The 16,383-nt window shown below is 34.9% G+C and overlaps 1 protein-coding gene across 6 annotated transcripts in view; it reads right to left on the reverse strand.

Annotated features, from left to right (window-relative positions):
* Positions 1-6,752: 6,752 nt before the first annotated feature.
* The window catches only part of MTF2 (metal response element binding transcription factor 2), a 61,222-nt gene continuing 51,591 nt past the window's right edge, over positions 6,753-16,383 (reverse strand). For 4 of the 6 annotated variants that reach the window (XM_025872210.2, XM_025872209.2, XM_073896289.1 and 1 more), the window contains 4 exons: positions 14,712-14,817; positions 14,539-14,591; positions 14,321-14,425; positions 6,753-12,779 (listed from right to left, as the gene is read on the reverse strand). In XM_025872210.2, the coding sequence (XP_025727995.1) occupies positions 12,422-12,779; positions 14,321-14,425; positions 14,539-14,591; positions 14,712-14,817 (622 nt within the window). In that variant the 3' untranslated portion in view covers positions 6,753-12,421. Of the gene's footprint in view, positions 12,780-12,954; positions 13,028-14,320; positions 14,426-14,538; positions 14,592-14,711; positions 14,818-16,383 lie in introns of all 6 variants that reach the window. The other 2 variants (XR_012379359.1, XR_003208422.2) reach the window with 2 other exon arrangements.

The raw sequence follows: 16,383 nt of genomic DNA on the forward strand, positions 1-16,383 counted from the left end.
CAGCAAAGAAGAAAAGGATGAACAAAGACCAGTTTGTTTAGACAGGGAAACAGGGAAAGGTTAGAGAACATTAGCAAATGGCCCATATATTATCAGAGTATTTCCTTTTTGGCACCCAAGGGAAGATCAGGATGCAGTACTTTTATATCCTCAAAGCATCTAATACAAGTTGCAATTATCACAATATTCTAGGGCAAGGTTTAATATTTCAGAATAAGAAAAATTTGAGCATTACTATGTCTAGTACTTTGAACACAAAAGCAAAGAATCTGCCCCTCAAGAGGTGACAGAAAGTGGGGAGAAAGACTAGTATTCAGGACTCATCAGTTACCCATTTTTCTAAGTCAGCTTTGTCATTCACTGCTCCAAGAATTTAGCCAGATCCCTCAAACTTAGGTTGTATCCTTCTTATGTGCTTCTCTCTACACTTGTTTCAAAGCAATGACCACAATGTATCATAATTAATGTATACAAACCCTCTACTAGACTCTAATCTCTGAAGGCAGAGAATGTCTATTCTATCCACCAGCCCCAGCACAAGGCCTAAAACACAGTATTTGTTAATGCAAAGACGAGGCCATTTATTAAGTGAAATGTGAAGTTTCAAAACAATCTTTTAGTAAAAATAAGTAAGTCTACAAGTTCAAGGCTATATTTATATACCATTATCTCTGGAGTGCAGAATGGAAGATTTTCAGAGTTTTGTGTTGTACAAGTTTACTTTTTTTTTTTTTGAATTTACTTTTATATCATAGTTAGAAAATAGTAAAACTTTTCCTTTTAGGGGAAAAAAACTGATAGATTTCCTCCCTTGTTTTTCTCATCTACCACATCCAATGCCCTTTTCTTCTAAACCACAGCTTCATTCTCTTAGGACTGCTTAATTAATTCCCCCTTTTGGTGCCAGCTGAGAAACAATTTGGGGTTAAGCAGAAAAGCAGTATGTTAGAAACATTAGCATTATTTCCTCCAAGTCAGGCTTAGATATGGAAAAGGAGTACTTCACCCCAAGTGAGAATAATTTCTATAACAGGAAAATCCAGAATCGGATACTACTCCAGGTTACTTATAAAATAACAATTACTTGTTAACTGTAACATTTAGTTAATTTTTAAGGTTCCTTATTACCAGGCTATAGCAAAATGCTTGTCATTTTCTAAACCTAAATTTATACTTCTCAATACCAAAGACAAAATAATGTAATTTTTCAATGAGGCCAGATTCAGTAATTACTTGAAATATTTTAATGCTGCTTTTTAGTGTTAGCCAAGTAAACCACCTGACACTTTACTATCACTATGAATCTTATTCATATTTTAAGTATTATCATTAATTTTTCTTTCCAGTAGTCTTTTCCTCATTCATTTAAAAAATCAAACTATTTGCACATTATTTCCAATTATGATTTTTATTACAACCTGCTTTTTATGCAACACCACTTTAGAGCACAAAACGGGCTTCAGAATCCACAAGTGTCCACCTAGAAAGCCCTACAAAGTATTCTCTTGGAAAGACCTCCAAGTGCTTTTGCTTCAGAATAAATCACAAGTTTCCCACAATAAATGCAGTATTACTTGCTTTTGTTCAGCTAACACCATAAATCTGCTCTAAACTAATTATTTCTCCATGATAGTACCTAAGACAGAAAACTCTCATATTTTTATTGAAAATTTTCTACACACCTGCCACAGGACCACCATAAAGAAACCTACTCAAGTTTTAGGTCTTTGCTTAATGAATGGTAATTAAGCAAATTTTTAATAATAAAGAACATAAGCTTCTGGGAAATGCCCAGTAACATGGTCCTAACTCCACCTACTTCTTTACTTCTTCCATTACTTTCAAGCATGAACTTTCTATTCCAACCAAGCCTATCTTCCTTCTTTGCTGTCCTCTAAGTAGGCCTGCTCCTCTTCTGTTCCATTTAATATCACTAGGCTTCTCAGGTTCTCAAAACTTAAAAGACCCCTTAGCAGCTCAGTCATCAAGTAACGTCAGCTCAGCTCCCAATCACTCTATTATTTCTAGCATTCCCACTGCTTCTACTACCTCAAATTCATGTAAATCTAGGTTTGGCACTCACACCATTTCCCTCTAAGTGATCCTACATACCAGTGCCAAAGTAATCTCAAAACGTACTATAGCGTGGCAGTCCCATCACAGCAGGCCCATCAGAATCCTCTTTTCCAGCCTCACCCACATCACATCACAACCCTTTTGTGTAGGCTTCATGACCTCGCTTCTTCCTCCTGCACTCTGTAATGCCCTATTGTGCTCCCTTTTCTACAGGTTCAGATCATTCTTTTCCCGGTCTAAACTCCTTCATTAAGTCTTCCCTAGTAATTCCTTTCTCTCAAATGTCCTCCACAGCCAGGCCCCAGGAAAAAAGTAACCTCTCCCTTCTCAAATCCTCTTGCCACTCTGACCCCTTTCAATAGCTGAACATACACATTTGTATCTTTCCAGGAAAGAGAACACTAAGGGATGAAGGTAACTCTATTTCACATTTTCTTCCTAGTAGTCTCTTGGAATAAGACACCAAAATACCAAGTGAGATGTTCAGTCTCAACTCCAGGCCTATTCTTACTCTGCTCCTTCATTTTGAACTGCTGGGCTTTTCTCTCCCTTAGCCTGTATATTTAAGCTAACCCACTCTTCAAGGTACAACCTAACAAAATACTGCAGTCCAAAACAATCTCCTTTCTCTAGTGATATATAGAGCACCTATTTGGATACCTGTAGTCATCTTTTCCAATGTTGTTTCTCATGTTTATGACCTACCTCCCCAAACTGTGCCATTCTCTATACCTCTTAAACCCCTCCTTAATCAACATCCATCTTTGAACTTATTTATAGTTTCTTATCCTATTTTTGCCAGTCAAAAGCTGACCCTCCTTCAAAGCCAAATCCAAATAGTAAGTCAGTAAGTCTTTCTCGAATGTCTCTCCAGGTTCCTATGGAACTTTGACAAAATTCCATAGTACTTACCACATTTCACCTTAAATTTAGCTGTATTTATGTCTGTGCCCTTCATAACTTAAGATTTCAGACCAGGGCTCCTAGTATTTCATCTCTCTTCACAGCAACTTGTAGGTATTCCAAGAATGAGTGTTGCACTGGAATAAACAATAGCACAAAACGGCTTGCAACACCATTTTAAGGAACTGAAACATACCAAAAAAAAAAAAAATCCTGCAATCATACTGAAGTGGGTTGAACTGTATCTCCCCCTTCCCCAACCAATGTCCAAGTCCCAACTCAAGTACCTGTGAATGGACCTTATTTAGAAATAGGGTCTTTGCAGATGTAATTAAGTTAAAGATCTTGAGATGGTATTATCCTGGCTTTAGGGTGGTCCCTTAATTCAATAACTGCCACCTTTATGAAGAAGAGATTTGACAGAGGGTAAAGCTGTAATATTGGAAGCAGGAAATGGAGTGATGTATCTACAGCCTACAATTGCTGGCTACTATCCAGAAGGAATCAACCTTGCCACTACCTTGATTTCAGACTTCTAGCCTCTAGAACTGTGAGAGAGAAACTGCTGTTGCTTTATGCTACCAAGTTTGTGGTAAACTGTCAAGGCAGCCCTAGGAAACGAATACAAACACCTCAGTAGAATAGTTTAAACATCCAGAAAAATAAACTTTGTTTTTATTTTCAAAGAACAATAATGAGGTTCTTAGGAAATAGATTTGAGTTTTATATTACTAAAACTATATTTTACCTAAATTTATGAAATGAATTTTATTTGTAAATAAGTAGTGGCTTATCTTAAACTGAGTTCAGTGCAACCTCTCAATTTAAATGTCCTGTGTTAAGGATACAATTTTAAAAGATATAAAACCAAAGTTATTCTCATATACGCTATAATAAAAAAAAATCATGCTATTATCAACAGCAAATAATCATGATGAATAGATGTTCTATTTTATCATGGTATTTTCACTGCATTATAAATCTTAATGTTCTTAATAGTGAAGTTTCACATTTTCAACCTAACTTCGTATTAGGTATGGATCAATATTGTTTATTCTCTATTAAAAAAATTTAACCCAGCACTTCCCTTTTAACTCTGCCATGTTTCGAAGTTATCCAACTTTTACTTTTTTAAGTCAGTGTGCTTAAGGAACACAAAATTAATTTCAGTAAGCCTAAACCAACTATAAAGCCCTCAGATTCCAAATATATGTATGACTGTGTATTTTGCTAATTTTGCTTATCTAAGACACTGGCATCTTCCATTAGCAGATTTAAAATCTAGCATAACAACATGGCTGACAGCATATATGTTTTATGTAGGAAGGGCCCCCAAATAAATGTAAATTGTATTTTAAAGAGCATGGGCCTTTATATTAAGTACTACCTTCTAGGTACAAACTTAGTTTTAAAATATTTTCAGGTATGCCTGGGTGGCTCAGTCAGTTAAGCATCTGCCTTCGGCTCAGGTCATGATCCCAGGGTCCTGGGATCAAGTTCCACATCGGGCTCCTTGCTCAGGGCGGAGTCTGCTTGTCCCTCTGCCTCTGCCTGCTGCTTCCCCTGCTTGTGCTCAACTCGCTCGCTCTGACAAGTAAATAAAATCTTCAAAAAAATTTTAAAAAAAGTATTTTCAAACTTTTGAAAATCATTTCAAAAATATTTTTTAAAAAATCAAGAGTTTAGTCCCACTGAAACGTTTTAAATTATACCTTCCACATAAAAAAACTAACAAGCATAGGTAACCTAAAATTTTACCCATTTTCCTGACTTCAGCCAAGTTCATAAAACAAACCAAATTTAGTCTTTCTGCCCACAGGTCCTGTCCCCATGCTTTAATAAAACCACCTTTTTGCACCAAAAACAGACAAAAAATAAATTTAGTTGGCAAACATTAGTTTACATGAATTTGTTAAAACACCTATTTTCTTAGAAATTACGCTCTGAACCTTGACATTTTAATTGCAGTCAACTTCAGCACTTGAAACACCAAAAAGTTAAATTACTAGTATCAATTCTTACACTCATTTAACCTATAAAGTTATGGAAATTAGTAATTATTGCTCTGATTGAAATACCATCTCTTCTCTGTTCCTTTAAGCTACTTTATGACTATGTATGTACACGTAATAAAGCCATGTCAATTTGCCATCCTTATATGACAAGTCCACACTAAACAAGACACTATTTTCTCTTTTCCATAATGCAGAGAGAGCATAAGCCATTGAATCTAATAATACCTATTGGAGAAGAAAAGCCACCTGGCTCAACTATGAGCCATGGAGGCACAGTTTTGGTTCCAATATTCCTGTTTATCACCAAATCTCTTCCAGAATCCAAGAGCAGATTTGTAACTGGTCCAATGATATTGCAATTTTGCTTTTTATCTTACTCCACTTACTAGTTAATAGAAAACAATGGTGCTGTTTTCCAAGAAGTTATCTTAAGGCACAAAATAATCAACCTACATTACAGTCTTATCTCACTCCGCTGTCAGATTTCTAAAAATCTCAACCACTTACACATTATAAAACAGGAAGCAAGAAAAACAAAATGAGAGATTCTTCTAAGTAATGAATATTTAAAAAGCCAGCTACTTTTTCAAAGGAAATCACTCTTGAAAACTCACTCAAGAATCTAAAAAAAAAAAATCAGAAGTTGGGTAAAATGAAGTTTAAAATTTTATTTATGTGGTTATCTCTTTGTCCCAGAAAACCTTGCTTAATTTTTTTTCCATTCTACAGCAAATTAATGTTTAGAAGCTAGGTGGGAGAAAGGAAAGGGAGAAAGCCACTCTATGCACTGTAAATAAATGTGGTTTATTAACATAGGTACTGCCACAGAAGATGTATGTAAAGCAGACAAGAATAATATAAAAGCACCACCTAGCCTAAGTCATTAAGAGTAATGACTGATGATAACAGGAGAGGAAGAAAAGGGGAGTATGTCAGAGGGGGAGACGAGCCATGAGAGATGATGGACTCTGAAAAACAAACTGAGGGTTCTAGAGGGTGGGGGGGTGGGGGGATGGGTTAGCCTGGTGATGGGTATTGAGGAGGGCACGTTTTGCATGGTGCACTGGGTGTTATGAACAAACAATGAATCATGGAACACTGCATCAAAAACTAATGATGTAATATATGGTGATTAACATAACAATAAAAAATTAAAAAAAAAAGAGTAATGACTGATTTGGGGCGCCTGGGTGGCTCAGTTGTTAAGCATCTGTCTTCAGCTCAGGTCATGATCCTAGGGTCCTGGGATCGAGCCCCGCATCAGGCTCCCTGCTCGGCGGGAAGCCTGCTTCTCCCCCTCTCCCCCTCGCTCCCCCTGCTTGTGTTCCCTCTCTCGCTGTCTCTCTGTCAAATAAATAAATAAAATCTTTAAAAAAAAAAAAAAGAGTAATGACTGATTCCCCTACCCACATCTAGACCCCTGAGAGTACCACCATATTATAGCAACATAAATGTTCACCATCTCTCAGTAATTAGGAAAAAGTTAACATGCTAAAGATAGTGTTTTTAAAAACATTAAGTACTTAATACATTCTAGAAAAATCTTCAATAAAGTGGCATTTTAAATACTTCTGGTCTCATTTAATGGCTTAAAAGTTGCTTAAAGGGGGCGCCTGGGTGGCTCAGTCATTAAAGCGTCTGCCTTCGGCTCAGGTCATGATCCCAGGGTCCTGGGATCCAGCCGGCTCTCCCTGCCTCTCCCCCTGCTTGTGCTCTCGTGCTCTCTGTCAAATAAATAAATATCTTAAAAGAAAAAAGTTGCTTAAAGAACAAACTATAGTTTATTAAGAGGTATTAAGAATGAGTTTCTGATGACAAAATTCTTCACTGGAAACTTTACATCCAAAGATAAAAATAACATAAAAAGTCTAAAACACCAGGTTATGCAAAATTATAATACAAAGTAAAAACAGACCTGTTATAGATCCGCTCTTGGATTCTGGAAGAGATTTGGTAATAAAAGAATACAGGAACCAAACTGTGCCTCCACAAATCTTAGATGAGCTAATAGGCCTTCTTTTCCAAAACCCTCTTCAATATGCTTCATCCTCAAGGAAAAGTTTTAACTTCACAGGTATCTAAGCAAGCTTTATATATTTTGCAAAGGGGACCCAAATTCTCATTAAGATTCTAATTTATTTGAGTGAGTGAGCAAGTGAGCACAGATGGGGGGCCGCAGAGGGAGAGAGAATCTCAAGCCAACTCCACGCTCAGTACAGAGCCTGACATAGGGCTCGATCTCAAGCTTGATGTCACAACCCTGATATCCCAAATGAGCTGAAATTGACTCAGATGCTCAACCGACTGAGCCACCTAGGTGCCCCACAAAATCTTGTTTCTGTCTCAAATTCTGTATAGGCAAAATTCCCTTACATTCCACTAATAGTACTAAAGATAAAATATGTAAGGAGTCAATTAACAGCCAAAACAATACTAATCATAATCCTTCACTAAGCATGTATTATTTATACTAGATGCTATTAACATTTAACTTAAATTTACAACCTCATTTTGAGTATTTAATTTAATGTAATTTATTTACTTATATAAATTGTTATGTATCTAAAGTTACATATGCAAATTATTAATTTGTAGAAACACTATAATAGTAATGTAATTAACTTTCAAACATTTGAAAAACTTGATTTTTTTTCAAGATTTTATTTATTTATTTGACAGAGAGAGACACAGTGAGAGAGGGAACACAAGCAGGGGGAGTGGGAGAGGGAGAAGCAGGCTTCCCGCGGAGCAGGGAGCCCGATGCGGGGCCCAATCCCAGGACCATGGGATCATGACCTGAGCCGAAGGCAGACGCTTAACGACTGAGCCACCCAGGTGCCCCGAAAACTTGATTTTTTAAAAGAATTGTTTTTGGTGAGCTTACTTTTAACTTCTGCTTGATATGAAAAAGTTACTTAAAAAAAAAACTTTCAGGGGAACCTGGGTGGCTCAGTCGGTTAAGCATCTGCCTTTGGCTGAGGACATGTTCCCAGGGTCATGGGATCGAACCCCGCGTCGGGCTCCCTGCTCAGCAAGTAATCTGCTTCTCTCTCTCCCTCTCTCCCCAACTCCTCGTGCCCACTCGCTCTCTCTCACTCTTTCTCTCAATAAATAAAAAATCTTAAAAATAAAATAAAATAAACCTTTCAATTAGCTGCTAGATATTCACTCAGATATTATCAACATTTTTTTTTAGCACTTGACATAATTAATTATGGGCTGAATAAACTTGGTAGAATTCAGTAACAAATGTAAGCTACTTTTATTTAATTCCCAAGCCTAGGCCACACACAAAAGCACGAAGGATCAAACATAAACATCCACAAGAGAGACAGCAGAAGCTAATAGGCATGTGCAGCCTACCTCTCACTATGACTTCAAGATTGAACAGAGCCCTCCAAATTTTAAAACAGTTATCTGCCATAGTTTTGTAGCACCAATCTTGCATATGTTTTGTTCCATGAACTCAGTGTCAGTGCTACTCCTGTGATATCCAAGAAAACTCAATGAAAGTAATTTAAATACTAAGGAATAAGATTTTTGTTGGGTCGAGTTGAGCTCTGGAGGGCCACAAACCATTATCTAAGACTTTTTCTGCCTTCTGGCCCCCATGAACCAATCTGTGCCTGTTTCAAGACTGTATCACCCTTACTGTGAAAGCATGAAAGAAAAAGAGAGAAAAGATTGAATACCTTTTGGTAAATACAAGGAACAAAAATTAGACTAATGATTTTGAACAAGATATATTTTTGTTTTATCCAATAAGTACATTTTATCACCTATGGAAGTTTTGTTCATTTGTTTGTTTGCTTAAATCCAGTGGAATTTTCTTGAATGAAATATCACATTCCTTGAAGATGCTGCAAAAGTGAGGAATTACTATTACTAAGCATAGTTTCAATACTCATCATCTCTAACAAAGAGAAAATGCAAGGGGAGGAAGCAAAGAGGGATTTTGCTGGGTAAGAAGTGAGGGAAGGGGAGGAGTGAGCTAGTTTATTTGCAGTCTTATTCTAATTTTAAAGATAAAGACAGTATAATATTTTGATCTAGCTATTGCTCCAAGACATTCTGATATAACTTAAAAATTACAAATATTGTACTTACTCCCATTCTATTTGTTGATATTCAGAGAGCCAATCACTTTGCTTTCACAGCTTCTCTCATCTCTAAATTTTTATCAGTCTGACAACTGGTTTCTTAACTGCTACTAATTAGAAAAGAATCCATGACCAGATAAAATCCTCACTTTACATTTAACTGCCAAGTTTTTATTTTCCTGAGGAAAGAAGATGACTGATCAACTGCCACAGAAGAAACCAAAGGAGACTTTTGGGAGTGGGTATTTGTGGAAGTACTCAAATACAATTGAAAGAGGAAAACTTCCCCACATTAAACAGGGCATTTTTTTTTTTTTTTTTACTATTTCCCAAAGTTGCATGGACATCTTCCTTTGCCATCACATCCTCATTCAAACAACTCTAGAACTACATATACAACAGTCTGCTATAACTATGCAAGTCAGATCATGCCCCAACCAAAACTTAATATTACCTGGTAGAAACTCAACCAAGTAGTTCATTCAGAAGAATTAGTTCTACCCCCAAGGCTCATAACAGAAATCTTCTGAATATATACACAACAGAAACCAAGCATGTACAGTTGGACATAACTTGCAAAATATAAGGGGAGAGGAACCCTCAACTCACACATCAGTGAACATTCACTTGTCAAACATTTAGTAACAAAAGATGACTAGCAAGATCTGACTTTATTACTTGTACATTAGAATTTATAGAATAACTCTGATAGCTCATATTCTGATCTAGTTAGATCGTATAAGAATCCATACTTATCATTTATTATCAGGATATTTATAAAAATGTATTTGTTTTGAATAAAAATGTAATTAAAATGAGTAAGGCATACTATTTTTACATCTTTTCCTTCTATAGTCTAGGAGCAAAGCTTTTAAGGAAAAAAAACCAAAATCCTTTGATGTGAACCTGACACCTTCTATATAAGCAAAAAGAAAAATAAAGTTGAAAAGTCTGAATTTTTTTCAAATTTTGGGGACAAGGTAGATAGAGGGAGATATATTGTCTTTCAAGTAGGAAGTGTACAAGCTGACTAAACAGTTTTTTTCTTAAAGGGTCATTTTAGATGAACATGCAATAATTATTAATATTATTTGAGGGACAAGCAGAAAATGAAAGCCAAGTTTCATAAAGATTCATTCAAGTGAACATATTTACAATGGAACTGGAAAATCCTTAGCTCCCTGACTAAATAAAAGCAGTCATCCACTGCATCAGTGTGTATTTTCAAGCAAATACAGAAGCAAAACTCATTAGCTCTTTAAAAAATACACACATTTAATGTTGGTCTGTTTTAATTCTAAGTAAAGCAATTCCAAAAATACAAACTGAACATCAGAGCCATGTGGAACCACCATGATAAAATAAAACAGACATTCACAATAATTACGTCTAAAGACAGTTCAGCTTAATAAATCATCTTCCAGGTATACTAAAGAAAGAGTTACTAAAATACTGCTGGTGTTCAGTTAGAATTAAAGGACTTTGGGGAAAATGAAATAATATGATACAGGTGGAGTGAATAAGGTTACACGGGATTTACATTTTCCATTACCCCTAGATATAAACAAACATTCAAAATCAACACAAACTCTGTGTGTTATTCAAAATATTGCAGCTGCAGGAAAGGCAACTTTAAATTAATAGCTAGGGGAAAATCAAGTTTTGGTGGAGGTAAACAGAAGTGACAGTTTTTAATTTGCACTTTTGTAAAGCTCATTTATACCTGGCCAACCAGGAACCAAATGCAGGACAACGAAGTTCTCTGCTTCTTTTGGCTATAATGTGACAAGAAAAGGTCATCTTTTGAAGATGTTTAAAGAAATAAAGCAACTTTCTTTATAAAACAGTCAAATAATCAATCAATGGAATAAATAAGTACTAACCCACATTCTTACCGCTCTGTAACCACTACATTTTACATATTTTTCATTTTGGCGGCAAATTCCCCAATTTTTAGGCAAAATCCACCAATCACTTTTAAGAGTAAAATGAATAGCCACCAAAATAAGAATATTCTTCTGTTTACTCTTTGGCTAAAAAAGAAAACAAACAAAACAAAACAAAAAGAAACAGAAGACAACTAACACTGGTGATAAAAGAAACTGTTTTTTTACATGTAAAATAAAGTTATCAATTTAAATCTTGGTACATTTTATAAAAACAAGAGGTAATGTTGTAATAAAACAGCAGTAGCCTTGTCAGGCAACATACTGTTTGTTAACCCTGTGCAATAAAATACTTTGTTCATACTACACTTATTCAACATGACTAACAGTTACTACAGACATTTCAGGAATCTTCACGGGACTCCTACAGACTTACTGTTAAAACTGAGAGACATTTACAATCATAATGTGCCATGAAAACTTGAAAACGTTACTTCTAGTAGGAGATAATGTTCATATTATTTGAATTGGTTTTAGGTACTGAACAGCTGAGTTACAAGGACTGAAAGTGAAAAGCATTCTAAAAGCCCATGAACACTGTTGTTCACACCCTTCTTCAGAACACACTAAACTTTAAACTTGTTTGACACATTTCTCTTCATACATAGCAAGCAACAGCACCCAATAAAAGCCTGAGAAGAAATGCTGCTGTGTAAATACTGCAACTATTCCTGAAAAAAGAATTATGGGATATATACTCCAAAGCTGCCCATTCCCATAATTTGTATTGCATAGGTCACATAATCACACACATATATATACACATCTGTGTATATATATGCACATGCAAAGAATATATTAAGACGACAATGAAGTCTAGTCACAGAGCAATTTACAGGCTCAATATATTTTTTACATTTTGCATGAAAGAAAATTTCAATATTTTACAGTCTTTTAGTAGGCATTATATACACTGCACTTTATGAAATCTGAAAGGTATTGAAATAAATTTTTTCCAACATTTTGGTAACAAAACAGACAACGTTTCTCCAAATACTTGTGCTATCTATCTACATGATCTGTTTGATCTGATAACCACTAATCACAAAAACTGACTCAATGGAATAATTAGAAAAATTATCTAACACCATGCATGGATTTGAATCATTTTTAATATCCTATCCTAGAAACATTCTACAAATCTTAAGATTTAAAAAATTAAGTCTCTGTTCTGATTTTTAAAAGATATCTTTTTACGACAATATCCATAACATTGACAGGTACATGTTAAGGCTAGTTATCATCTCCTTTTGTGAATTTTTTTGACTTTTTTTTTTTTTTTTAAGAAAGATAGTAAAAGCCAGACTCCTTTATCCTTTAGGGCTTTGAACTGTACCTACAGAAAATGAGAGTGCAGTGAACATAATGTTCAGTCCTACAGTCAGGATGCAGTTGCTCCTTCCCATTCCACAAGATACTGCACCTTTCCATCAAGTGTCACCCGACGAGCCAATACTCGGTATTTTTCACCACATGCTATTCTACCTGCAGCACCAAAATAACTGGTAATGGAGTTCTTTAGATGATTGAGTTGCAACTCCTGATCTGCTAAGTTATTCAAAATCTCTGTGTTGAGTTCATCAAATTGGTAATCTTCTTTGCCTTCATCATCTTTTACAATTTCTGAGTTCTGAGTCTGGAGTGCTCTTCTTGGAAGACGACCCCTTCTCCTCCGTAAATGTGGTATTGCAGCAGGCCAAGATCTTCCTGTACGAGTTCTTTTTCTGGAGTCAGATAATCTATGGAACAAGAAAGACCACAATTGTCTACTGAGTTTATAAAGCATCCTCTGCCCAAACAATATGTTCTCAGATTTTTTTCTATCACTCTACTGTAAGTATATACCCTTGCTGACATAAAAATCAGCCAAACCAAAACAATACATGCTATTTTTATAAATGGATTATCACTCGCCTTCGTTAGATTCCATCACCTTCTTGGGGCTGACCTTTGAAGAGCTTTTCTTCCTTAACAATGTACTATTAAGCTTAAAAGAATCAGAGGAAGTTTTTAATTACGAGGCCAATGAGACAAATTCTTACCAAGAAGAGGCCCTATTCATTAGTCAGATATCGTCAACAGTCTTATCATTAAAAAGAAGACAGTTCATTCACTCATTCAATGCAGTAAATACTTAATAAGTACCTACTCTATACACAACATTGTTCCATGTGCTTAAATAGATGGTAGAACTAGAATAAATGTTCTCTTATTACCAGTTCTAGGCCTAGTGAAGTAATGTACTGAACTGGAATAAGCATAAACTAGAAATCAGGGTACCCCGAATCTAGCTCTGTGATATTGGCCAAATTCAAATCTCATATCCTCTGTATTCCCTTCTGTGAAGAGATTAAATGAAGGGGTTGAACCAGATCATCTCTGAGGTCCTTTTTAGCTCAGGAATTCAATGATTTTCTAATCTTATAACAAGGGGAGAATATAGCATAACAGGTAAATTCAAAGACTTTACAATCACACTGCTCAATTCAAAATCCCAGCTCTGTTATGCTTGTTAATAAACATGCTAGTCTGGGCTTGTTTCTTAAAACCCTCTCAAGTTTCAGTTTCTTTATCTTTAAAATGGGAATAACAGGACCTACAACTCAAAAGATTGTTTTAAGAATTAAATAAGACAATGTATGTAGGAAGATGAGCAAAATGCTTGGGTAAGAGGCCAAAAACAGTTCACGTATTTTTCACAATTCATTAAAAAATGAGTTACATTTTAAGCTTTTTAATACTCTGAATTTTGTATGATTTACATGAGCAGTTTCTGAATTGTGAACAAAAATTAAGGGAAGTATAAAACTTGCAACTCACAGTTCTGACCCCAAGTAAACTACCTTTTCATACCTGATATATCATGCTTTAGGAAAGGTATCCTTCTGAAAAGTCAGGTTAACTAAAATATTAGAGAAGTCTGCTACTGATAGAAATCCTGAGTTTAAGATCCTTTTAGTAACAAAAGGATTTGTATGTCTGATTCAGATATTAAAAAAAGAAAAAGTCTTCCTAAAGCAAGGCATACCTAAATATTACAAGCATAGAAAGGTCTCGAGGAAAAGAACACAGCCTATACACACCAGTATACCTCTTTTCTGTGCACACAGCAAAATTTCCTGATGAATATTAACAACCTAAGGAATCTACATATAGATTGCTTCTCAAACAATGAAAGGCATACTTATATAACTTTCGATTGCTAAAAACTTAATATTACTTTACAAAGAAAAATTATCTAGAAGAAAATTAGTAAGGAATAAGAATATAAAATATCTACCCATAATGCCTGGAAATGCTAGACGAGGTAGTTTCTTTTGCACTGGAAGCACCCGTGAAATCCACATCTGAGGTATTAGATGAATGTGCAGTTCCCTCAGTTCTCCTGAGACAAAAAAATTTAAATGGTATAACGACTATATTACATAACAATAGAAATACTCCCATTTCCCCCCAAAAGAAAATTCCTAGGATAGGAAAAAATAACTTTCTATTTACCCTATAGAACAAGGTAAATCCAAGGTAGGATTCTCTGAAATTGATTCCTTATCCTGGAAAATAAAAAATAACATTTAAAGCATGGTTCTAAAGTAAATGAAAAAGATATTCATTTCTCAGTTAATTTCAAGCATCCTTCCTCTCTGAGAACATATACCAACACATCCTCTTACCAAAGGTGGCTCAGCAGTTTTCTGAATCATTTTTCTTGTATATGGGCCAGGTGGACGACCTACAGATTTTTTCTTTCCTTTTTTTTCTATGCCATTGCTTACTTCCCTGAAACATAAAACCATTATGTATTTAATTTCTGCATAAAGAAAATAAAAAGACAATGGATAACACACACTCTACTTATGTAATAATTAGGTTATACTTATATTTTTATATTAATGGTAATATAAAAACAAAAAAGTTAAATATAAGTTGAATCTACAAGTTTAGTCAAGTGCATAGATAATACATTCCAATTTAAATATACATTTCTTGACTTCAGAAATATTTACATATGCAAAGGTTTAAGAAAAAAAGTGTTCCCTTTACTACAATTCTGAAAAAGATATAGCACCTAAAAGTTAAAAAGCAAAAACAAAAACAACCAGACTACTACACTGGATGGAAGATTTCAAAACTCCCAGAAGTTCAATTATGTAATTTAGGTTGTTACTATGTGGTACTTGGGAGATATTTCAAGAATTTATTACTAAAAGTGATTACGAATTTATAGTTACCCACATGGAGCCAGGAAGTATCTATATTAAAATATTTTAGTTATAAACACAGGCTGCCTTTAGAAATGGATATATATATATATGTATATATATATATATCCTTGAATGATGTTTATCAGAAAGAGAATGAAGCCCAGGATGGAAGAGTGTAGAGGAAGGAATTCTTCATATCGGGCAGGGAGTCATTCAAAAGACACAATTAGAAAGATCTAGAAAACTGTTTTTGAGATATAAAAGCAAATGTCAAGCAATAGGAAGAAGGAAAAAAAGCAATAATCAAGGACATCTCTAGGAGAAGAAGAAAAGGGCAAATATTAACATATAGAACATCAACTTCATTTATTCAACAAATATTATCTACCACAGAAAAGAGGTATCAGATAATAGGAATACAAAGATCTTCCCTGTGCTAAGGGGTTCACAGTATAGTCAGAAGTTGACAAAGGTGTACACAAGCAGGCTAATAAAAAGGGTTTAGTGCTATAAGAAAGTTACCTAGGAAAATTTAGTTAAAAAACATGGAAAAGGAGGAATAATACTATATAATAGGCTAGAAAGCGGTGAATGGAAAAAATTAGAAGACAACTTACTCCAGACACCAAACTAAAGTTGGGAAAGTACAAGGAAGGAGCAAGGGAATTAGAGGAACAAAGCTTAAATGGAACTATAATCAAAAGTCTCAAGGATAAGGTAGATGGGGTATACATGCTTTTTGAAAGATAATCAACATTTATAGAGGACTCTTGGACTAAAGAAAGTACTCTCAGATTAAAAGGACCAATTCATACATAGGACCCAGAAGGAACAGAGAATGCCTTTAAAGAAAGCTTGAACCATTTCCTGGTGGCATCGAATGAAAACCTGAGAGCTAACACAGATATAGTGTCTTATTAATATCATGATAGGAATGAGAAAATTTGTGTAAACCTTTTTTCTAATTCATAATATGGGCAACTGATAGCAAAGGATTAATGATAAAATCTGAAAGTGCTAAGGATAAATATGCTTTCCTTTAGGGGAAAAAAACAACTTGAAAGCAGTATCTACTTTATTACAAACTCAAATGGGTATGAAACACTGTGTAAATACCTTTTTTACTCTCCAAGATGACTAT

The sequence above is a fragment of the Callorhinus ursinus genome, unplaced genomic scaffold (assembly GCF_003265705.2).
Source record: "Callorhinus ursinus isolate GAN/ISIS: 27379988/994484 unplaced genomic scaffold, GSC_fseal_2.0 scaffold9, whole genome shotgun sequence".
In the NCBI taxonomy this organism is placed as follows: domain Eukaryota; kingdom Metazoa; phylum Chordata; class Mammalia; order Carnivora; family Otariidae; genus Callorhinus; species Callorhinus ursinus.